General features: G+C 41.9%; 1 protein-coding gene across 11 annotated transcripts in view; it reads left to right on the top strand.

The window, feature by feature from the left end:
• Atp9b (ATPase phospholipid transporting 9B) overlaps positions 1–25,308 on the top strand; it is a 193,380-nt gene that overhangs the window by 108,317 nt on the left and 59,755 nt on the right. For all 11 annotated transcript variants that reach the window (XR_015642132.1, NM_001106130.1, XM_087592286.1 and 8 more), the window contains 1 exon segment: positions 13,680–13,840. Coding sequence is in view for 10 of the 11 variants with exons in the window: in NM_001106130.1 (NP_001099600.1) it covers positions 13,680–13,840 (161 nt within the window). In the remaining variant the exon portion in view is untranslated.

The raw sequence follows: 25,308 nt of genomic DNA, 5'->3' as shown, positions 1-25,308 counted from the left end.
CCCAAAAGTTAACATATGTGCTTGGAGATGGTGGGGGACTAGGAAGACAGCTCAGCTGGTAAAGTGCTTATCTCACAAACCTGGAGACCAGGGTTCTGTCCCAGCACTGGGGTAGTAGAGAAAGGCAAGATCCCCAGGAGCTCTCAGGCCAGCCAGCCTTGCCTACTAGGTGAGCCCCAGGACTGTCCCAGAGGAACCAGAGATAGCTCTGAAGAAAGGCCTGAGGCTGACTCTGGCTTTCGAAGGTACATGCGTGTAGAACACCAAGAGGCCTGTATTTCATTGTTTTATCTGCTTTCTCTGCATGTTCGCGCATACTGCCTTTGTGCCTGGTGCCCACAGAGGCCAGGAGGGTCAGAATTCCTAGAACTGGAGTTACAGATGGTTTTGAGCTGGTTGCTGAGAACCAAACCACGTCCTTTACAAGAGCAGCCAGTGCTTTTGACCACAAGCGATCTCTCTCTTTCCCCAAGGTTCTATATGATAAAAGCAAAAATTTTCATAATTATAAATGTACTCACATCTTATTACCAGAAGTTATGTTCTCTCCAACTGTGATTTCCCTGCTACTGGCATCCCTGACTTTCTTTCTTAGTTTCCTATTTTTAGTCATTTAACTTTTACTGTCATCTCCACCATTACATGGTAACCTGTCTTCTGAGCTTCTGCAGCTTGGGCATGGCAATAAAATGGACAATGTAAGGTTCGTTGTCATCTTTTGACCATATAGAGCTGTGTGTATAAAGTGTCCATTCAAATTCTGTAGAAGTAACTGATATAACCTTATATTTCATAAATTATAGAACAGGAACCTGGAGGCAGGAACTGATGCAGAGGCCATGGAGCGGTGCTGCTAACTAGCTTGCTCTTCATGGCTTGCTGGGTCTACCTTCTTATAGAAACCGGGATGATCAGCCCAGGGAGGGCACCACCCACCATGGACTGGGCCCTCCCACCCTTGATCACTAATTGAGAAGATGCCTTACAGCTGGCTCTCATGGAGTTATTTCCTTATGGGAGGTTCCTTCCTCTGTGATAACTCCAGCTTGCATCAAGTTGACACACAAAACCAGCCAGCATACTAGAAAACTTCTGACTGACATTTGAATTTTGCTAGCAAGAAAGATCAATATATCTTGGTTTAATTTTTTAATTTTTTTTATTGACAACACAGATAATGCAAAAATACTACTTCAATGCACTTAAAATAACCATCAGTTCAGTGACTCTTCACAGTAGGCCGTCTGAAGGTCCTGAAGACACTCCCTTCCCTTTCTTAAATGACACGCTCAGTTAGATCTCTGTCCACCTGGCATTGTTTTGAGTGTGTATGGACAAGGCCCAAGCTTCTACTTTTCAATGTGTTGATGTAGCAGAGACCAGATTACCCCTGTGCAGTGGCTGCTGTCTGCCTCAGTACATTTCCTGCCTCTTCAGCCCGGAAGAGCGGTGCCTGGTCTGGTCTGTCTTTATCCTGTCATCTCCACAGCATGACTATACATGCCACTCAGGGCCTCCTCGTGCTTTGGGCTATTATGTATTCAAAAACATTTTGAGACTGTAAACAAGTCAGTTATAACTGCATCTCATCACTGCAGAGTTTTTCAAGACAATTGATTTTATAATTTAGTCTTTAATTAGTATTTTGTAACCCTTTAAATATTTTTGTAATTTTCTAAAAGTTTCATACAATTTTATTGTTACTTGAAATTTTTATGCTGCTTTAGGCATTATCTTTAAATTTTTTATTATGTTTGCTGCAATATAAAAATAAAACCCTAGGCTGAGGGTGGAGCTCACTTGGTAGAGTGCTTGCCCAGCATGCACAAAGCCCAGGGTTTGATCTGCAGCGCCACAGAAAGCCAGACATGGTAGTGCACTGCTGTAACCTTAGTCCTCAGCTACACATGGGGGTTTGAGGCTAACTTGAGCTGTGTGTGTGTGTGTCCAGCTATTGTAATTAGAATGTGTATGAACACTTGGTACCCACTTGGTGGCACTGTTGGGGATACTGGAGACTTTTGGGACATGGGGCCTAACTGGTCAGCTTCAGCAAGTAGGGGCCAAGGAGGAAGAGACTGAAGGAGGAGAAGAAAAGGGTTACCAGGCACCCGTCTCTTTGTTTGATACGTGCCCCATTTAGGAGTCAGGCAGGAATGATAAAATGGGTTGAAGTCAGGCAGGCTAAATAACAGACTGTACAAAGGAGTGTTCTAAGCTAGAGATGGCCGCTAGCTTATAAGTTGTTGGAGATCATAGAGGATAAAGAAATTATTAGTTTTATTTGTAAAGCAATGTAAACCAAAAATGAAGCTTATGTGTGTTAGTTATTAGTTATCTACATGGAGTTATCCTTGTCAGAGGAAATCGTTTATCCATTTAAGCAATTTCATCTTCATTTTTCTCCGTGGAACATTAACAAATGAACACCAGTAGCGACCTAGTCCACCCACACTCCCTATAGGAAAGCCTTGGGCTCCCTACTTGCTGACTCTCCTCTCTTGTGTTCCCAACTACTTAACGTAGCAACACATTTTTCTTCTGAGCAGGAAGCCTCTGCCAACTGCCTCTAGGATTTGAAGGTCTTCCCTATCCTTCAGACCTTGAAATGCTGTGTCTGGTCTGTCTGTCCTTCATCCTGGTCAGCATTAGTGCTTGTTGCTGTCCTGACCTTTGTTCTCAGCAGAAATGCTGAGGGCTCAGGAGATTCTACTCAGAACTGGGCTGTTTCTGGTTCAGCCATGAACAGCATTCATCCAGAATTAGAACCTGTTGACTCTATTTTGCCATAAGACAATTCACTAATTACTAGAATTTTAGCTCTTTGAGTTTAGGGCAACCTTTTCGTCATTATGTGGCATGCTTGTTTTTAACAGCTAATATGTGTAATTACATTTAAAGTAAATGCGCTCCAAGTGCTTTAGCAGCGTTTTGATATTGGTGCTGTGACCTAGCAGTGTCTTCTGCTGGTTGAATAATTAATTTGTTTCTAAGAGCTTTTGAGTTTGATAGTTGCCTAACACAAGGGTTTCCTTGTGGACGGTTTGCTGGCTTCCAGTGACCCTTTGCTGCCATCTGGTACAGATTCAAAGTGCTTCTGTCATCTGCTGCTAATTGCTGTCACCTGCACATTGCAGTCCCTCATAACTGAGACTCTAGAAACAAGACACACTGCTTTTTGGAGGGCGGCTCCTGGTACACTTGCAGATGCACCCCTGAAAGGGGAGATGGACTCAAACTAGCAGACGCATTTTAGGACAATTTGTATTTTAATACCTAAGGTATGAGAAATGGTGACAATTTTCTGAAAGTGATTAATTCACTATGTCCAAGTGATTTTTCTCTGCTTTATGATTTGCTTTAAATGGCTCTGGTGCTTAGTAGCCTTTTTAGCCTGTGATGTTGTCTCTGCGCAGTTTTCAGCAGACTTCTTTAGCCCTCTTTGCACAGCCGATGAGCTTGCGTCCGTGCACTAGCCTGTAGCACCATATTATATTAATGTATTTTACGTGTAATTTAGAGAACAAGAAGAATATCCTGATTTGAAGTCTAAACTGTCCCCTGTGGCACTGGCACAGCTGATAATCGTGAACGAGAAAGATGTGTATATCAAATAGTTTACAAAATGAAGCCAGCTGTGTTTCCCTACATACTGTGGCTTCCTGACATGCATCATTAAACCTTATTAGCTACTTCCTTTTACAAAGATTCTTGTAGTCTTGAGCATTGCATATTAACATTTTCTGCCCCTCCAACTGGAAATTATTCGCTTTATTGTAGAGTGTCAACTTGCTCTAGTTTCTGATGCGTTCTAATTGGTACTTTAGAGTATAATCATCGTGAGATACCACGCCATGCATTTCTTTATTTGGAAATTAATACAGACCTTTTCACTTTATCTGTCAATCTGAGCAACTTTTCACACAATTCCCAACTCTTGAGATTGCTTACAAGCCATTAAGTATGAAATGGTTCATAAAATGTCTGTAAAGACAGAAAGTAACACAAAAATTTTAGATGGTTTAAAATAGTGTTAAATTTGCCAAGATACCAGCAATAAAGCTTTCTACAGTTTTAATAATAAAAGAGTGATTAAGGAAGATGAAAAGTTTATTTAACCATATTACCATTATCATTTAAATGCTTCAGCAAATCTTCTGAACTATATTTTCATTTCAAAACAAAAAAATGCAAAACATGAGGTCTATGGATTTTGGGAACTAAAGAACTGATTTGGAGTTGAATGTTAGATATAACTTCCCTTCATATTCATTCTCTCTCATTCTCTCTCTCTCTCTCTCTCTCTCTCTCTCTCTCTCTCTCACACACACACACACACACACACACACACACACACACACACATATTCTCTTTCTCTCTGGTGTTTTTGGTTTGTTTTTTTTTTTCTGTGACTGCCATTCTGCTGTGCTATCCTAAAAATTAAAATGTTTACCTCTTATTAACTTGTACTTAATAGCTACTTAAGCTGATGTGTGGGTGGAACAACAATGGCAGAACCTAGTTGTTCGAGATGATAGTAATTCTGAGGTGCTTCACACACTGGCCAGCATTTTATGTCCTCACATGTGTTTTTAGTGTTATTATAAATAGGTGATACGCATCTAATCTTTAGTAAATCTAATGAATAGACTGGAAGTGTGCTCCTAGGTTTGGTTCCAGTAATAATTTCAGCAATAGACCCTTTGAGTCAGTGAATGGCTCTTGAGTTAAAAGCACTCTTGCTTTTTGTTTTGTTTTGTTTGTAGTGATAGATGTCCTGGTGAATGGGGAGGGAACTTTCAGAGTAGGAGGGTTCCTTCTTCATTGGTCCACATATCACATGTATTCAGTCATCCAAGGAGCAGTAGAGGAGAGCCAGACCCGAGCTTTGGCAGTAGCAGCAGTAGAACCTGTCCTGTCCGTTACAGCCCAGCCATTCCTTTCTTCTTAGCTTCGTGCCACAGACTGGCTCCGGCAGGGCTGTGTGAAGGTTCCTCAGCTGTGACGCTTGCACAGTTAAACTCTCCCACCTGCCACTGTGGGGCTAGACACTCAGGAGCTTTCTGTCATCCTCTGGTTATTCCGAAGATGCTGTGTCTCAGAGTTAGCAAAGACCACCAGAGAGAACAGACATTCTGCAAACTCAGTGTGCAGGCATTCACTGGACTAGATATTTAGTGATTTCCTCAACAAGGCTTGAATGGAGTCCAGAATTTTAGTACTATTGTCAAAGTATTTAAAAATACAAGAATTTTTTTATAGAGTAATATATTTTACAAGCCATCATCTTCAAATGAATGTTTAGGAGCAACTTTGAAGGATGTTCTAACAGTTTCTCCCTCCACGGGTACTTAAAGTAAGGGACCACATAAGGAATTAGACACACACTTGCACATACACCTTCAGAATAAAAACGTGTCAAATAATATCTTCTCTTCAGCTAGAACTGTTAAAAATAGTGAGAGGAAGAACGAAGGAAGGTAGTGGTTTGCCTGATGAGCATCGGACCTCCCAGGTGTTCTCATTCCCGTGAGAGCTTTGCTGACCCCAGCTCAGCTCACTGCGCAGAGAGTAAAGGTCAGGCTTGCCTTCCACTTTAGTAAATTCAAAAGGTAGATATTGTCTATAAAAGCACATACAATATTGCCAAAATAAATTGAAGTGTCTGCTGCATGGATGCAGATAGTTAAGACTTCATAGTTTATATCTTGAAATAAAAAATAAACTTAAGATGGAAAAACCCTACCATATATTTTATCACACAGAGAGGGGGGGAGGGGAGAGGGAAAGAAAGAGGAGGAGAGGAGAGGGAGAGGAAGAGAAAGAGAGGAGAGGGAGAGGAAGAGAGGAGAGGAGAGGAGAGGAGAGGGAGAGAAAGAGAGGAGAGGAGAAGAGGATCGGATCAGATCATGGATGAGCCAAGCCAAAGAAGGCACTGGTTTCCAGGGATGACCTCATGTGACCATAGAACCCTGAACAGTGAACTGGGCTCCTAGAGAAAGTGTCCTAAGACAGGGCCATCTGAGTTGAGTAAAGCTGTGTATCTTCTCAAGGATATGCAGACACTCATTTGTATGTTATATATGACACATTGTAAAGTTAAAAATGAATGATGCTGTTCATCACAATTATTCAGCCCATTCAGTCTTTAAATGGAAGGCTACACTCTGTTCTTTGATTCCTGGAGTGTGTGAAGGGAATTTATAGCTCTGCCTCACTGGCTTGGTCAATGAAATGCTAGCATCGGATTTTTGGTTTGTATTTTGTTTTTGTTTTGCTACTCCACACATATTTTTAAAAGACTGCCAAAGCATTCACTCCAGAGTAAATAGTAATTTTTACCAAGTAGGTGCATATGTAACTACAAAATCTTTGAATAGTTCAAAAAGACTCTAGGTGTAGCTTGCAAGTTTCATTTAGTTAAACTAAATTGCTAACCAAACGACTGACCTCAGATAGCAGTTACATGAAGGGTTTGAGAACTGAGGTGAGTGGGTAACATAAGCTGTTGAAGTAATTGTAAATTGGTGGATGATTTGGTTAAACTGTTTAAAACTGAAAGTTTTTTTGTATTGTTACCACAAAAATCAGTGTATTCAGAGCACTCTGCAAGCTCTAGCTGCCATTCCGTACACTTGGCTTACACTTTGTCTAGATAGCATTTGAGTGTGAGCTGGGGCAGAGGCTTCAGATCTTTAATAGGATTTCTTCCTTATATGGGTAGATTTTCATGCAGGAACCTCTCGGCCCTATACTCCGGAGTGTTAGAGCCTACCAATTCTTCCCTGAATTCTGCACGATAAGACGAGATTTAGGTCAAAATAAGTTGTCAAAAATAAGGAATCCATGTGGTTAATAAACCGTGCTGTTGACTTGGAGATGAAGCCGTAGTTGCTAAGAACGGACTCCAGAAGACTCTGTGGCAGCCTGGAGCACCCTCTGCTGGTAAAGCCGTAGCATGCTGCACACTCGGTCTCTGTTTCCCTGGTGGAAAGAAGCAGTGAGTGATACCAACACAGGGCTATGGGCTAAGGACAGCGATGAGAGTGAGCCCTAGCACTAGGGTTAGTCTTCTCTAACCACCAACCTTAGAAAGAACGGCACTGTGGCATGGTACGGTCCTAAGTACCTAAGGAAGGTGGTAGGAGGTGACGGCTTCTCTTCAAACCATGCTACATTGCAATTGCCTGTGTATATGTGAAGTAAAAACAAAGACGCCAGATAGATCTTTTACATGCTTCCCTTATTTATTTTTGTTTTAAACACAATTTTGATGTTTCACTGTTGAAAATTTTGAAATCTATAGTTATTTAAAATAAAATTTTTGCACATCAACATGTTAAAACCATTCCATTATATTTGCTGGCTTCTATTGATTACATTTCAATAAAGGTTTTAATGTTAATAAGGGCTGCTCGCCAGCAATCAGGACAGGGTGATCCCTCTTGAACATGAAGAATCACACAAGCTTTTCAGAAGTAGACCTGAGATTTGATGCATGCGTGGACACATGTGCTGTGCTATTTTCTGGCATTACTGCAAATTATTGAGGAATGTCTCGGTGAATGAAATATGTCCCAGTAAAGGCCAGAGCCACTGTGTGAACGGCAGCATTTTGAGAAGATGAGTATCACAGTGTTCTTCAGGCCAGCAGTGAGGGTACCTGCAGATGCCAGCAGATTGTTGGTTCACTGTGACAAAGCCATGTCACAGTGTGCATGGTTCTCATTAAGAAGGAAATGAGGCCTACCTTGTATGAGAGCCACTTGAAGGCCTTTGTCTGCTGATTACCTCCTCAAGTGTTGAAAGGAGCTTCCCTCTTTTGTTTGGTACATGATAATTGTATGGGCACACATATGATGACTCTGTGTGTGTGTGTGTGTGTGTGCGTGTGCGCGCGCACGCGCGCGCACACGCATGCTTATACAGTGAGTAAACATGTTGAGGCCGAAGTTGATGTTGAGTCTTCTCAATCACTTCTGCACCTTTGTAGTTGAGGCAAGTTCTCTTCAACCCGGAACACACTGATTCTTCTGGTCTGCTGACCAACAAGCCCCAAAGATTCCCCTGCCTCTCCCTTTCATCAGGGAAATGACAGATATGGGCTGACACACCCAGCTTTTCCATGCTTCAGAGATTGAATTCAGGTACTCATGGCTATACTGTAAGCCCCTCACCAACTGGTCAGTCCCCTCAGGGCACCTGCCATTTTCGGTATAAATGTAAATAACCAAGGAAAAAACACATTGTTTAATAAATTTAGTAAGCCAAGCAGGAACCCTCAACTCTAACGGAAAATAGTCAAATTTATATGTAAATAAGAACGTGGGTTATGAATTATTGTTTCACTGTAGACCTGAAGGGCTTACACAGAGTTTATATTTTAAGGTAAATATACTATAATATTAGGCATTGTCACACTAATACATACTTAGAGAGCTTTTAAAGCACAGATTATTGAGCCAATAGACAATAATGGCCCAAAGAAGCAATTCTTATTTCGCAGATCACTGGGGCGGCAACAGTAATGGTCAGATATATCGTCAATGCGTGGCCAGCTGCATGGCTGCAAACAGTTAAGACTTAGTAGTTCATATCCCAAAATGAGTAAGTAAACAAACTTGAGGTGGCAAAAAGCTACCTCATTTTATCATTGTTTGAAGTGATAACTTTAAAAATTTTTGCTAATAATTTAAGCTCCATGACAGGAAGAGTTAGGGGTTAGATGTAATGTACAACTTTCATTTTATTTAAATAAATACAGATCTTAAAATTACTTTTTTTTAAATGTTGGATTAAATGTGGTAGTACAGACTGATTTCTTTCAAAGATACTGAAGTTAAGTAGTGCTTTCATAGGAACCCAGTTAGGTTCATGGCAGCTCTCCATCAGTGTTGTACTAAATCCAAATGAAGAGACAAGAGTTGATCCACAGTAGCTGGTAAGAACAGTTACTGTTTCCTTCTTATGCATCTTGTCTAAAGATATATGTTCATGGAGTCTCAGATTAATTAGACATTTTACCAGGGCTCTTTCAAATAACACTGTATGTACAAGGAAAATACAGGGCAGTTTAAAATGTAGTTTTCTTCAGGGCTGTACATTGACTCTGAAATTTTGTGATTCTGAAATACTTCTATGTAAGGAATGAGCACATGTAAACCAGAGGACTGGTAAAAGCGCTCTGTTAGTTCCATTTTTGAATCTACCAGCGATGTGGCCAGCGGGAACTTCAGAGCTGGACGTTTAAGGAATGCGTAGGATGTAAGGCTTTGTAACGTACTGTTGTTGCTGTACTTTGGTATGCACATTGATCTCTTAGGAACTTAGTCTATGCGGGTACTTTTAACTCTGAGATGGATGGGAGTGGTGCTGTTCTGTAGAGATAAGGTCCAATTCCCATTCGTCCATACGTTCATTAAAAAAAAGCAACTGACTGATCTTTTCTTGATTAAGCAGGAGAACACCGTATTTACCCTTTATTGTTGGTATAAACCATTATTTTACTGAGAACCATTAGCTATTTAAAACTTGGTACATAAATTAAAGAGGAGCTAAATGGATTTGTGATCGCTGCCATTAGTAGCATTTTAGATTATACAGGCAATTATTGTGTTCATTATCCTAGAACAACCCCTTTGCAGAGCCATTGTGGTTGTCTTAGGCATTATGCACAAATTTTCCCGTGGAGATTAAAATTTCCAGTAGCGTATTTAATTTTGTTATCACAGTTGTTTCAAATAAAACAAATATTATGACAAGTAGAAGAAAATTTGCTTTACTAATATAAGAACTTAGTAGTAAATGTTGGAGATTACTTCGTAGAGTATTTAATTTACCTTTTTTCATATAGTCATAATTACTTCAAGTGATTAATAATATACCTTAAAATTAAAAAGATTTTACAGTCGTAGCAGGAAGTTCTGGCCTGTTTAAATGTTTAAGAAACTCTTTAGTAATACCGAAGACACATCAAAGCTGAAGGTGACACTTTATAGAATCTGTGACTGTTTTTGTAGTACTTTTTAAGTTTTAATCTTAGCTTTTAGATGAAGTACTTTTAAAAGTTTTACAGAAAACTTGAATATAAAAAGTTTGTTGGATGAAATATTTCATTTTTTAAAACAATCTAGTATTAAAAACCTCTTTTCCTACTGCTGCCCTTTCTTGGAGTTAACACAGTCAGGCTTGCCGTTCAGTCAAGGAAGGTGAGGAAAGGCTTCCTGAAAGAGTGTGAGGGGTAACTCTGCCCAGTGCGGAGAGTGGGTCCGACCTGCTGAGCCACCAGTTGTCAGCTCCTCCTGTCCCTGGGATGGAGTGGGAGAAGGGAGCATTCGCTTGACTTCAGAATTGATATTCACTGGTTGGCAGTCAACTGCATCTGTCTTGGTCAATTAGAAAGGTATTAATGTCTTGAATTATCTGCATAACCTACATATGGGCAACTTTTAGTGTTTTCAGCCTCTATGTGGCATTTGTTTCTTGGAGGTTTTATGCAACCTTTTGGTCTTTCACTGCTCTTATGCAGGGGGAAGTGTGAGACAGTGGTTATGCATTTTGCAAGACAGTAATTCTTTATTTTATTACAAAAAAAAAAGGCCAACTCTGGAAGGCCAGATTAAATCATTCCTTTCACTTTTTAATGGGATTTGGATGAATAGAGTAAAATATGCACTTTGCATTCATTGATAGCATCTTTAGGTTGAGGTAATTGAGTCTTTTTTCCCTGACTGAATGAATAATGACTTCATCTGATCCTCAGTGAGGCCTGAAACTTAGACCGCCTTTGTCACAGCAGAAAGATCTGGGCTTTGAAACATGCTCTACTTCCCTGGCTTAATTTTTCTTCATTTTAATCCAAAACCCTATTTTTCTCAATAATTCAAGCATAAACTACGTAGTAGTGAGGTAGCGGAAATCGCATGGTATTTGTCCTCCTTGTGCTGCTTTTTAAATGGAGCTGATAAATCAGCCACTGAGGTCTGAGCTGCCTCATTCTCAGGAGGAAAGCAAGGCTGGGGAATTGTCAGGACTCTTGAATTCCGGCCCTTTCACAGAGCTCACGCTCCAGGGAAGTTGTCACTTTACTGTTCTGGTGCAAGACCTGAAGATGGGAAGGGCTAAGCCGGGTTGGGGGTAGCCTTCCATGATTTACTGGGCTCTGAGGCAGTCCATCTGCTGCTGAGAACTAGAGCACATGTTCTTAGGGGCGCTTAAACCTGAGAGTCTTCAGTCTCCACAGAGACCGTTGACACAAGCTGTTGTGTGCTGTGCAGCATGCCGTGCCCATTTGTCACCATCAAAGTGAGGTGATGCTCTGCGTGAGGCGGCCGCGTAGTATAGTTTGGAACTTCTTGTTTAGGCCTCTTACGTAGTCATGGCAGGGCCAGAGCCCTAGAGTGAGAACATGCTGCGGATGCGCTTGGCTCTGCTCCACACGCGTGCACAGAGGAGCCTAGAGGGCCTCTGCTCCCTGCCCTCTGCAGCCTGGTCACTGGGATGGATGCAGACGGCAGTTGTTCTTCCGGGGACTGGTCAGTGCTTCTGGCTTCTGTAGTGCTTTCAGTGGTCATGATGTATTTACCCACATAGTTCAGACATGAATCTGGACAGAGGAGAACACTGTGTTTGGATATTTCTCTTTCATAAGAAATGTAGTACTAGTGATCATTTTTGTTTTCTTAGTAGACTCTTGAAGGTAAAAAGGAGGTTCTCATAATTAACTCATTTTCATAACCTTAGAGTCTAGCACACAAGGTGTAGGAGGGATGTAATTACTTGTTTAATTAGTTTTCTTTACAATGAACTTAATGAACTTTCTGAGAAACTTGGCTTTTTTTTTTCTTTCTAGCAATAGCTTCTCATGGTCTCATAAGAGTTTGTGGCAAATATTAATCAAAACTAGATTTAAACTAAATTATGAACTATGGGAAAAGCTAATTTTCTGAGGCACTATGAAACAAACCAGAGTACTCCAGCCAATTCTCGGTTATTTACATTTAAGTGCTAGTGTTTTGTTTTATTTTTTTTAATTCGGATTTTGTCAGTTGTACTCTCTTTCCCTCTCCGTTTTTCTCTTCCTTTTTCTTTTCCTCTTCTTTCTTCTTTCCCTGTCACAACTCTATTGCCCTGCTTTCTTTTTTTAAAAACTGCCAGATCCAGGGTGGCAGGGAGATACTTAGCCTGAAAACTCGGTCTGCTCTTGGCAGCACCTGAGTCAGACGTCCCAGTGGCCATGGCCTCGTCCAGTCCTGTGTGTGCAACAGCCTAGCTCCTCCAGCCACCGCTCCTCAGAGGGGAAGGGAGGGTTTGGCGCTGGGCCAGATGTAATGGCTCATGCCTATTTTTAATATTTTGGAGGTAGAGGCAGGAGGATCAATGTAAGTTAGGGGCCAGCCTGTCTATATAGGGAGTTCCAGGTCAAGCAGGGCTACATAGCAAGATCCTGATTTTTCAAAAAACAATAAATTAAAATATTTTTGAGGCTAATCCCTAAAGCCACAGTTTTTCTGAAGAGTAAACAGTGAAGATAGTACGCCTGCCTGACTCACAGCTGTGACACTGTGTCACCTCCTTCCCTGCTAGACTCAGGGAGCTGTGCCATAGGATGCTGTGTACAGGCAGTGTCGCTTCCTCCCAGAGCCTTGTCAAGAAGCTGCTGATGGGTCCTTATTGTACAGTAAGGAGCTGAGGGCCCTGGGTTCCATGCGCCCTCGGGAGGTAGAGTACAAGTCCAAGTGAGCAGGTTTTGGCTCATAGCCTTGGCCACTGTGTGCCTTCTCTTCTCCCTCTCCTGCTGCAGCTCCTGCTGCAGCTTCTCTGTGTTAACTTAAGACACCGCCACTCCCTGCCCCCACACAGAACTGTGCTTTGCTCTTTATGGGTGTAGTGGGAAAAGCCATCACGAAGTTGCTGGAACTCAGAATGGAGCTGCACAGTTCAGAAGAGCCAGGTTGTGTTCTCTTTACTGTTGAGGGCGGGGCTATTCGGATATCAGTGCTCCCTGTTTCCAAAGTCAAGGAGAAACGATTGCGCTCTTTGGTATAATTTCCCTTATATTTCTGTGCTCAGCTAGCAATCAGTCCACAGGATGCATTTCAGTGTAGTATGTCATATTGGAGAAATCAGAAGTGTGGGACTTGCACAAAGTTCCAATTCTAAACTGACCCCAGTGCTTGATCTTTCTTTGCAAGCTTTTGAAGAAACTTGCAGAATGACTGACACAAACTGTCCTGCAATTGGGGGACTCTGGGTCTGAGTGGAGGGTGTCCAGAGGATACCTGAGAGTAACAACAGGGGTGACCTCAGCTGGCATGCCACAGAGCATGACGTTGTGCTCACAGAGTTGTGATGCAGCCCTGCTCTTGCGATTCTCGGTCTCGTCCTACTGGCATCTCCCTGTCAGCACACGGCGGGTTAAGCTGTGGTTGGTTGTTCACTCTGCTGTTGGCCAGCAGTTCTCCCTGAGAACTCTGTACAGCTTACAGTACATTTTCAGAAATCCTACCTAACCGTGAGAGGTGTGTGAAGAGAAAATGAATAGTTTTGTGTTGAATTATTATAAAGACTATTAAAATCTTACATTTTCTCAAGTCATTTTCATGTATTCTGATCAGGACACTAGGGATGGGTGCCAGCCTGAGCATGTATTAATGCTACACTTTTTTTTTTTTTTTTAGGTTGGTTTATTGGACCTCGAACTCAATCAGCTGACAAAGGCGCTATTTCTGGCTTTAGTTGTTCTTTCTGTTGTTATGGTAACCTTACAGGGATTTGCAGGCCCATGGTACCGTAATCTTTTTCGGTTCCTCCTCCTCTTTTCCTACATCATTCCCATAAGGTATGTTTAAAATCAGAAGAACACAGATGTCTCATTTTATAATGTATGATTTTGCTGAAATTGTCTTACCATACTGTGAAAGAGGTTACCCAGTCAAAACTGTAGAGGAAGGGCTTGGGAACCAGATGAATAGAGCAAGTTATCTGTAAGTGGAATTTAGAACATGATTTGCTTTGCTAGGGTAACTTAGAGAAAAGTGCCACTGTTCCTGGTTTTAACAGTGTTGTCTGAGCAGTTGGAAAATGCTTCGAGTTCAAACATAAATATGAACCTATGAAAAAATTTTGCAAATTGCTGGTTGCTGTCTTATTTCCAGTGCTCTAGGGCCTGTGTGCATTGTTGACATTTGAAATTACCTATTTTTAAAAGCCAAGCCTAGTAGTGTTCACTTATAATCCTTAGCCATGGCCAGGATGCCAAGGCCTGGGACATAGCAAGGGCCTATCTCAGGAAACAAACAAAAAGGAAGGTCACCACTGTTTAAGGAGGATCTGATCGATGGCTCATATTAGATGAGATGCTGACCAAGGCTTCTTCAGAAGGAACTAGTTTTCAAAATGATAAGCAGTGCAGCTAGAGATCGGCGTATAAAGCAGTTACTCTCCAGTCCCTATTTAAAGACTCAAACAACCTCAAAATGATATCTTCAGAGAAATATCCTTAAGTGTCTGCGTGTATTATGCGTACATAGATAAAAGACTGAGATTTTTCCTATGAGTAAACCTTGTGACTCATGAATGAAGCCTGAACCTAGACTCATTTGTAATGTCAGTTAAGGGGACAGAGATCCAGGCAACAAGGCTCTTGTATGTAGCTGCCATTGCTGTTCCCACCGCACCTCTCATGTGGATATTCCTCACCTTTTAACACAGCCTCAAAGCCAGCTAACTCCACAACCTTATCCTTGGGAAGCCTTGTCTCAGACATAGACTGGGCTTGCTTTCTCTCTCCCATCCTCACGTATAATGCAAGACTGCACACTAAGCTCTTCACACCTAGCTGTGGTGTCTACTGGTATCCACATTAGTTCTTTGTCAGTCAGACATCACCCAAGTACACCCCCAGGTGTGAGGAAGGTTGCACCCAGCCATCCCAATGCACTTGTTTTCTGTCAGTGGCTGCCATTCTGTGTGGCTCTGTCTTCTTTGTTGGCCACCACTCTTGACCACCAAACTCTGTAAGGGATGCAGACTGTTTGAAGAATCAGTTTGGTATCCAGTGTCAGAGACAGGTGACACAGTGGGCAGGAAGGGCTCCTGGCATACTGCTTTGGAAAGTTACATATGTACAAACCATCATAGATTCCAGGTATGCTTGTATTGAATACCATAAGTGAGTTCAAGGACAGACATATGTGTCCCCAAAGAGTATATAACTGTGAAGTCACATGTCTGTTTTGTTGAACAGTTACGATGGAGTTTACCCAGATTTGCAGATTCTTTGGGGAGCTATTTGTTGGTACGCTTTCAGCCTGCAGATGCATGGCTCGCTGTGATCCCAGCCTCCTGTGTCTTAGCATCATCCATGGCCTTCTGCCTTGTGTCCTTCTCCCCACTGTTTCCCTGCACTCCTGTGTATACACTGATCTTCCTGTACATTACCCACTCCCACTGGACATCAGCCCAGGAGGAGACTCACTTGTTTATTGTAAAAAGAAGAATGTGTCCCCTGCTTAGGGACTCTAGCTAGGCCAGTCCCACATACTAGCTCTTCCTGAACCAGGCAGCACACCTCCCAGGCAGAGGCTGAGACTTCTTAGTGCCTGGGCGGAGAATTGCAGTCTCTTTCCTGTGGGAACAATGATACCGACTTCTAGACTTGTCAGTAGACACTGTGAAATAGAATCTCTCGGGTTATATTAGGTTATACATTCGTTTTTAATCTGCGTTTAATGGCAAACTATTTTAGGGCTGCTTCTGGAACTTACCTCCAGATCCTCATTGCACTTTTATTTCTGCATGGTGTAGTCAATCATAAACCTTTCATGTGTGCTTAGAAATTTTTTTATTCTATGGAGTGAGTTTTTGTACAAATGTTACTAGATGGATCTTGTGGGTTTTTTAAATCATCTATATGCTTCCTTTTAAAGGAACTCTCCCTAACTTTATAAGCAAACTATCTCTCATCGTAATTATGGTTTTATTCATTTCCCATGGTGTATTTGTGTGTTTTAAAGCTATGTTATTAAAAACTTACAGGTTTAGAATTGCTATTTTGTGTGAATGAGAGGGTTTTAGAACTAGCGTGTGGCGGAGAGTGTTGGTTTTCAGTCCTTTATGATCTCCTCATTCACTACAGTTAATGACTTGTCTGCATTTATTTTTACTTTCTTTGTTCTACTTCTATATTTTTGTGCCCTTTGAATGTTTTAAAGCCCTTTCTATCCTTGTATTTCTTTGTATTCTATCCTATTATTCCCGTATAAGTGTACATATTAAACAAAACAAAACAAAACATTTCTTTAAAGTGACTCAAGGACCTGAAAATATTTGGACTCTAGCACCCGTATTTCATCATTAAGTGCCTCCCTGCGACAGACACACAGTGTATTTACTTGTATTTAGGCTTCTGTTCTTCATATCTCTCTGTCGTCCTTCCTCATACTCAAGACTGGCATGCAACCTCTATGGCCTGACCTGCACACTGGCCTGGTGGTGCACGGTCCTAACAGTGAGGCATCCTGCTTATCCAGGGCAGACAGAAGGATGGGCTCTGAGCAGTGCTGATGCCATTTACAGATACCCTTAGGGATGGTATTTGAAATAAGACTTGTATGTTTTTTATTACTTATATCCTTTTCTGTTTATAATTAAAACAACTGAAAAGCAACTCTAGGTGGTGATGTAGGCCACACTCAATGCATCAGGCTCATTTGGACACTCGGAATGCCCAAACAAGTCAGTATCCTGCCACCTTAATGTCCTTTCCCCATTATGTAGCCAACTTCTGGTCAGTTTAATGTGAGCTGACACAAGATTAGGGTCACCTGGGAAAGATGGACTCTAGTTGAGAAAAATGTCCTCATCAGATTGGCCTATAGGCAAGTCTATGGGACATTTTCTTGATTAATTAATATGTAAGGGTTCCAACAGTTATGGGTGGGGCCACCCTGAGCAGGTGACCCTGGGCTGAGTGATTAAACAAGCTAAGTGAGCCGGTGAGCAGGGTTTCTCCATGGATGAGGTTACAGTCTCTACCTCCAGGTTCCTGCTTGAGGTCCTGCCCCGACTTCCCTCATTGGTGGATTGTGGTGTAGACACGTAAGCCAAATACACAAAAATCAAGCTGCTTTTGGCTGTGGTGTTTATCAGAAAGCATTCCCGGACAGCATTGTTGACACTCTCCATCTGTGGCGAGGGTGATGACAGGCACCAAAGCAGACAGAGAGGGAGAAAAGATACTGCCTGCCTGCTCTGACTACCCACCACCTGTTCTCCATGTTTGCCTGTGCACGGAACCCGCTTTCACCTGCTGAAGGAGTAGCAGTTTCCCATCTTCTGACAAGATTCTCTTTCTTTTTTTTTTTTTTTTTTATTAACTTGAGTATTTCTTATATACATTTCGAGTGTTATTCCCTTTCCCGGTTTCCGGGCAAACATCCCCCTCCCCCCTCCCCTTCCTTATGGGTGTTCCCCTCCCAACCCTCCCCCCATTGCCGCCCTTCCCCCATAGACTAGTTCACTGGGGGTTCAGTCTTAGCAGGACCCAGGGCTTCCCCTTCCACTGGTGCTCTTACTAGGATATTCATTGCTACCTATGGGGTCAGAGTCCAGGGTCAGTCCATGTATAGTCTTTAGGTAGTGGCTTAGTCCCTGGAAGAAGATTCTCTTTCTTGTGTTCTTCCTTTGAGTTGATTTTTTTTTAAAGCCCAGCTAGAATCTTCTGTGGTGATACATTGACAACTGCTTCTGTTCACTAGTGGAAGAAGGCTAAAGGAGCCTTTTCCTTAGATCTGAGGCACTTCTGTGAGATCTGGACTCAAATTTATAGACTATCTGCCTTGTTTCGGTCTTTTGGGAAAAAAAAACATAAAAGTACTCGCCCCTCTTTTCTTTTATTTATTTAATAAAGTTATCATAACAAAATTATGCCTTAGGACTGTTGGAACTAAAAATGGTTTCTGTTATTTTTATATTTGAATAGTTGGAAAATGGAAAATATCTAATAAGAAAATAAATATAATTATCAATATATAACTATATAAAACCTTTCATGTGTTTAGAACTGGGAAAACGGCCTAGTGGGTTAAGGAAGTGACTTAGGCATGGCACTACACACCTATAACCCCAGTGATGGACAGTAGAGTAAGGAGACTCCTCACGCTTGCTGGTCACTCAGCCTTTCCAAACTCATGTGCTTGAAGTTCAATGAGAAATGTAAATAAAATTTTCAGAAATTTTATTTCCGAAAATAAAATGGAAAGTAATAAAGGGGGACATTAAGTGTTGACCCTTTCCCCCTACAAGCACATACACACTTGCATGCACACATACTCACACTCTTACCTTTTCATATGTTTAGATAAACATATAAATATCAATGTGCCTTTATGCTTATTATCTTTGTGAACATGTGTTTGCACATACATAAACACATGTATCTGCATACACCCCTATTTTTATCTCTATGGCCGTTTAAAATACTTGCTAAAAAATAGCGGTAATACCAGACTGCCTACAATCTCTTAGGCTCTGGCTTTTCAGAGAGTATTTTAGCATGTTCATCTAGGTGTGCGAGCCTGACTAGACAGTTTCTCGGCCTTCCTTTGCTTTAGCTTACCATGAGCATGCTCACTTTAACACAACACGCTACTGGTGTTTGCACACCTGGACCTGAGAGGCTTATTTAGAGAATTAAGGATTATCTTTAAAGAAAACAAATTTGTTTTCCTGTTGCCAAGTTTTCATAAAATAAGGACACCAATTCATTTTAGGGTTTAAATGTGCTTTTGGACTTTTAAATATATATTTTGCAAAATATGCAAATCTAGGAAGTAATTTTTTCTTTAGTGTTCTAAGAATCAGAAATCTTTTCAAGTTTACAAAAGTATTTTATTAAAATTATTCAGTATAATGAAATAAATTTTAAGGCATAATTTTTATACCTTTTAAAAATAATTTTTAAGGTACTTGATAAAATTTATGTTGTCTTTTTTGTTTGTTTTGTGGGGTTTTTTGAGATCACAATTTAATTACAATATTTTTGTCATCCAAAGAGAAATATTGCATGATGTAGCTTTTTTGTTTGTTTGTTTGTTTTTGTTTGTTTTTTTTTTTTTTTTGGTTCTTTTTTTCGGAGCTGGGGACCGAACCCAGGGCCTTGCGCTTCCTAGGTAAGCGCTCTACCACTGAGCTAAATCCCCAGCCCCATGATGTAGCTTTTATTGTAATTCTAAAATGAACATAAGTCCTTTTAGTCCTGTGCGTGTCTCCTAACAGGAAGATACCAGTGGAATTGTTAGCACATCAGCAGATCCAGGGTCACGTGTTTGCTGTCCCTCCTCTGATTTCTTGAGATGCTTTAGAATGCCTGTGTTTTAATTGATAACCTAAAAACCAAGGTCTCGGTGCTGGGTCAGAGAGACTTGCTTCTGCATAGGCATATATAAGCAAGAGAGGCAAAAATGCTGTTAGACAAAGAGATAATTATATCCCTTCTGAGGCACACTTAAGAACCTCTTTGTCAGGCAGTGTCTTTTGTGGAGCACTGAGCTGCAAGGGCTGTCTGTGTGTTGTGGAGACATAGTTTCCCTTTCCTTTTGCCTGTGTCACAGTCAGAGCAATTCCTAGGACCTGGGGACTGAAGATGAGATGGCAGCATCTGCACCCAGAAGGGCCACATCAAATGCCTGCCAGGGGATAGCGGTGCAGCGCCGCCCCAGGGTTAGCAATGGACTCTTCCTTCCAAAGGAAACGTCTTAACAGTGTCTGCGAGTATCGCTAGTTCTGGATCGTTTTACAGTTGTTTGATTTGTTTTCTTATCCAACTACTCTTCTACCTGAGAAGGGAGGAGTTCTTACATTGGAGCAGGTGACTGACCCTTAGACACTGAGTGGGTGAGTTCTCTCTCACACTGCAGCATACAGCTGACCCTTAGACACTCTGAGCAGCTCTGATAGAGTACTGCACTCAGATGCAGCCACTCACATCTGGGGGTGACGTGTCCTCATGTGCATCAGCATATGCTATTGCAGTTCTTATGGTCGTTTAAAGTACTTGCTCATGAAATGATTGTAATACCATCATTGTTATATACCGTCAGCGTGTTCCAGCAACCTGCTGAGCATTAACACTGGCTTCTACTGTCAATGGAGTATTTCAGTTTTCTTTTAGTTTATAGTAATCCTGTATGTTTATGGGGTACAGTAGAATGCTATATAGCATACGCTACATGGCTGAATGTTTTTCCTCAAGAACATTGCATGTCTGTTTGCTTATGAAAACGTGTGAAGGTTTTATTGCTTTATATAGTTGAAATCATTGAAGCGTATCCTTTTACATTACAGTGTTGCATCTTATGTTTAACATGGCTTTATAGAGTCATCCATTCCTTATACCTTGCCATCCTTATTTATGACTGCACCACTGAACATGGGACACACGTTGGGGTGTTGTAATGTCATTGTACACACTGATCAGTAAATACGTGTATAGCTGGTAGCAGAGTCTAGGAACGGGAGTGCCTGGCTCGGCGCTTGTCTGTGGCTGTGCTGTGCTGTGCTTGTCTGTGGCTCTGCTGTGCTGTGCTGTGCTGTGCTTGTCTGTGGCTCTGCTGTGCTGTGCTTGTCTGTGGCTCTGCTGTGCTGTGCTTGTCTGTGACTGTGCTGTGTGTGCTGTGCTTGTCTGTGGCTGTGCTGTGCTGTGCTTGTCTGTGGCTGTGCTGTGTGTGCTGTGCTTGTCTGTGGCTGTGCTGTGTGTGCTGAGCTTGTCTGTGGCTGTGCTGTGCTGTGCATGTCTGTGGCTGTGCTGTGCTGTGCTGTACTTGTCTGTGGCTGTGCTGTGTGTGCTGTGCTTGTCTGTGGCTGTGCTGTGCTGTGCTTGTCTGTGACTGTGCTGTGTGTGCTGTGCTTGTCTGTGGCTGTGCTGTGCTGTGCTGTGCTGTGCTGTGCTTGTCTGTGGCTGTGCTGTGCTGTGCTGTGCTTGTCTGTGGCTGTGCTGTGCTGTGCTGTGCTTGTCTGTGGCTGTGCTGTGCTGTGCTGTGCATGTCTGTGGCTGTGCTGTGCTGTGCTGTGCTGTGCTGTGCATGTCTGTGGCTGTGCTGTGCTGTGCTGTGCTGTGCTGTGCTGTGCTGGTCTGTGGCTGTGCTATGCTTGCTGACACTGCCAGTGTGTGTCTGAGTGGTGATTCCGAGTCAGCACCCTGTCTTCAACAGAGACCAGTGCCTCTCGGCCTCCCGATGCTGTAGACCTTTAACAGTTCCTCATGTGCTGACTCCCAACCATAGATCATTTTAGTTGCCGCTTCATAACTGATTTTGCTATGGTTATGCATGGTAATCTCCCATGGTCTTAGGCTACCCCTGTGAAAGGGGCATTGACCACCCCTCCCACAAGGGGTTATGACCCCACAAGTCGAGAACCAGTGATGTAGAGTTTCTCTTTTGCAAACTTTTAAAAGTCCTTTGTTGTGGTCTTTCTGGGCAGTTTGTTATGTTTTTATTCCTGTTTTTCTGACATCTTTCTCTATAGCTTGACATTTTTTTACTGAGAAAAATAGATTCTCATTTTACCTTGTTAAATATACATAAATCAGTTTCCCAACAACCAACTTAAAACTGGTAGGTTTTTGTAAATGCATACTTCTGAGTTTTCCTACTGTATGCTATTTTCTGTTTCATACTATTACTTTATTTCTACTTTGATTTAGTATTTTTCTAAATGATATGGAAGTTTAACTGGTTAATTTGGAGCTTCTCCTCCCCTTTTGAATACATGTATTTAAGTAATTCATTTCTCTGTTAATATTATGTTGGTTGCATCTCTAAAATTTTTATGCATAGTGTTTTTATTATTATCAAACAATGGGTTGTGGTTTATTTTTTGCTTTTTTAGACAGGATCTCATGATTTTTGTAACCCAAGCTTGCCATGAAGTTAACTATATAACCAAGAATGGCCTCAAATTACTAGTTCTCCCACCCCCATCCCACCTCACCTCCTGTCACTGCCCTCTTCCTCATCCAAGCTTTGGATTATAGAAAAAGACAAAGACAGAAGCCATTTAACACATAGCAAGTGCCATGTTGAGTTTAAAAGCTCAAACTATGTAAAACCAAAAGCTATATATACAGCCGTGATTAGTTCATATCATCTCAAAATTGAAATGATGTCAGGGGTTCTGAGTTCGGAGGGAGGCATAGAGGGTCTGACTACTGAGGCCCCGCAGGTGCTTCCAGGCCGGCAGCGTCTTGGCCTTACACATCTATTGGATCGGGATGTATAAAATGTAACTGTTTATAAAACTCGCAAAGCTCCGCTCAAGTCTGCGTACTTGATTTGCCAGTCAGTCCTCTGCTTTGAAGATGTTACAAAAAGAAGAAACAAAGCCACAGTGTAACAGCAGAATAAGAGGTGCAGGGAGATTTCAGGTCAAACCTCTGTGTCCTTCAACCATCTAAGGGTCTAATGGTTTTGATTACCTCTGGTAAAAGTTCTGATGAAAGTATCTTCTGGGTTCTTTGGTTTTTGTTTTTTTTTTTTTTTTCTCAGATTAGAATTGGCATGTGAATTATTTCAGGTAGATTCGTTCCCCAGTGAGAATTGTGCGTATTTCTCAGGCGGGCCAGGGCCTGGGCTCACCTGGCAGTGATAAGTGCTAAGGTTTAATTGTAACAAATTAGAGCTTAAATATAGCAAGCATCCTGGGGCCTAAATGGATTGCATTGTGTATTTTTGGGAAAAAGCACTTGAAATTTATTCAGACTCTGAGTTTCTTCTTCAAGTATTTGTAGCTGTGAGATTAGACTGGACAAAAATAAACTATCATGAAGGCAGTCTTACATCTTGAAATACATCTCATATTTATAGGTATTGCAAAAGTAAACATTTTCTTATGTATTCCTATTACAACATCCCTGAAAGACTACTTACTCAAGACAGTCAGTTTTTCATCGTGCATGGTAGTAAATGTCATAACTGTGTCCTGGCTCGGTGAACTGTCTGAAGTCAATGGCTTTCCACTGGAACAGGTCTGTGGGAAGGAGTGTCACGGGTGGTTACTCAGCAGTAGCCTGGACTTGCCGTGCATCTGGTATCCGCTACTGTCTAATCATGTGCTTCATGGATTACAGAGCATGTCAGAGTTGGCATGTTCCTGGATAAAGGTCTGTTTAGAAACTATAAAGGCAGGGCATTACTAAGAAGTCAATTCAGTGCAATTCTTACTTTGCTGCCATAGAGTTTGGACGTCTTACAGACTTGCAAGTAAAGCAAATTATCCTTTAGCATTTGACCAAATTCACAGCGTGAATCATGGCCCAGGCAGACCCGTGGTTCCTGGTGTAGGAGTGGTTCTTGGTTGACTTATTTTCAGTGCTGAGCTTCTGCTCCTGCTCCTCCCTCCTTTCTGTTCTCTCTCTGCCACTAGCAACCACTGACAAGTGTGTTCTCTGTGTCCCTTGGTATTCAACCTAGAATGGCCCCAGAGGTTTTATTTATAAGGCAGTATCCTCCGAACTAATACATTCTTGTAATTCTCTAACAACATAAGTTGCTCCTGGTTCGAAAAGAACTATGCAAAACAAGTTTGGTGCTGCTTCTTTGGTTCTTCCACCCCGAGCCTGGTAAGGGCCGTAAGCTGGAGCCCAGTGCAGGGTGACATTTTCAGAACACCTTGGCCAAAATCTGAAAGAACCCAACACATAGGCAAGTGTATGAGCCAAGTGATGGGAGGTGTGGAAAACCTAGATGAAAGTCAGATCTCATGGCGTGTGCTCACCTCACCTGCTCTATTCCCTCCCAACTTCTGTGTTTGTTTCAACAAGGGCTGTGGTCTTCATTACCTCTCTTGTTCATAAGGAATCTGTTTTTCAGCCCAAATCAAATCAGAACCCAAAGGGAATGTTTTGCATTTTCTCTTCAAATCCCCCCTTCATCCCAGGCATGCCTAGAAGGTACAGGATGTCACACCTGTTGACAAAGACATCCCTCACACTTAACACATGCAGACTTACCCACTTCTCACAGATTCTAGTAGAGGTAGAGCCATTGTGGCACAGAGACTTGGGGAAAATGTGTGTGAGGTGGTTCTGATTGGTAGACTGCACTGTGTGGCCACTGGTCCTTCCTAGAACGACATTTTCTATCCCTCCAGCTTAAGGGCTGATGTCATTTATTAGTTAGCTTCACTCTTAACAAAAGATAGGTACAGGATGGAGAGATGTGCACAGGTGACTGCAAGGTAACTGTTTCCTGCCAATTAGTGTAATTCCTATGATTTTTAAGGTGTGAATTTTATGTACAGATTAATAAAGTTATGCTTCTTAGACACTTGCCACTGACTGATTCCTCAAGATTGTTTATTCAAAGTTATATTTATTAAAAGGTTATGTAACAGAGGACTGCCTTATCTGGCCTCAGTGGGAGAGATGCACTTAATCCTGTAGAAACTTGATGCCCCAGAGAAGGGGGATGCGAATGGATGTGGAGGGCTTGGGGGTTAAGTACCCTCTAAGAAAAAAAGGGATGAGAGGGCAGGAAGCAGGGGACAACATCTAGAATGTAAATAAAGTATTTTAATAAAAAAGGTTGAACCTCCTGAATGACCATGTTGATAGGTAGTAAATGGTTGGTGAATAGCAGTGTCATTCTCCATGGTTTTCATGGGAAGTTCTCAACCTTCCCAATGCTGTCACTCAGTACACCACTCCTCATGAGTGGTGAGTCCACCGTAGCACTATCTTTGTTGCTACTGTTATAATCATACCATAAATATCTGATATGCAGAATATCTGATACGTGACTCTTGTTATAGAGTTGTTCAACTCCCCAAAGGGTTCTCAACCTGCAAGTTGAGAACTACTGGTTTATACAGTCTTGTCCACTGAGCTTCTGTAGATTAATTGGGTAAACTGACACAGATCGGTGTGCTGTGACTGTTTTCTCCAGTGGCCCGTTTTAGAGTACTTTCTCATATAGCCACCCTTTAATTAAAGCCTGGAAGGCCCTCCAGAGTCCATCTGTTGTAGTCCTGTACTTTATGATGTGATGGGAGTATCTACCTGGGACAGGTGGAATGACTCCATACATGTTTTAGCCTTACAGATAGAAACATGTGATAACTGAAGACTCAGTAAGGAGCGTGTGCCTGCCCCAGAGGCTTCTGGACCCACTTCACATATTTCCACACAGTAATCTTTTCATGATGGCCTAAGCATATGCATTTACCTCTATAAACCCACAGTCCTCTGGGTGTTAATTGGATATTGAGAACCAGTTGCCTGCTTCTCTTCTAGCTCATACTGTAAAGGAA

The sequence above is a fragment of the Rattus norvegicus genome, chromosome 18 (genome assembly GCF_021556685.1).
Source record: "Rattus norvegicus strain SHRSP/BbbUtx chromosome 18, alternate assembly SHRSP_T2T, whole genome shotgun sequence".
In the NCBI taxonomy this organism is placed as follows: domain Eukaryota; kingdom Metazoa; phylum Chordata; class Mammalia; order Rodentia; family Muridae; genus Rattus; species Rattus norvegicus.
Note: the sequence above shows the minus strand (reverse complement) of the source record. Positions and strands in the feature narration are given on the sequence as shown.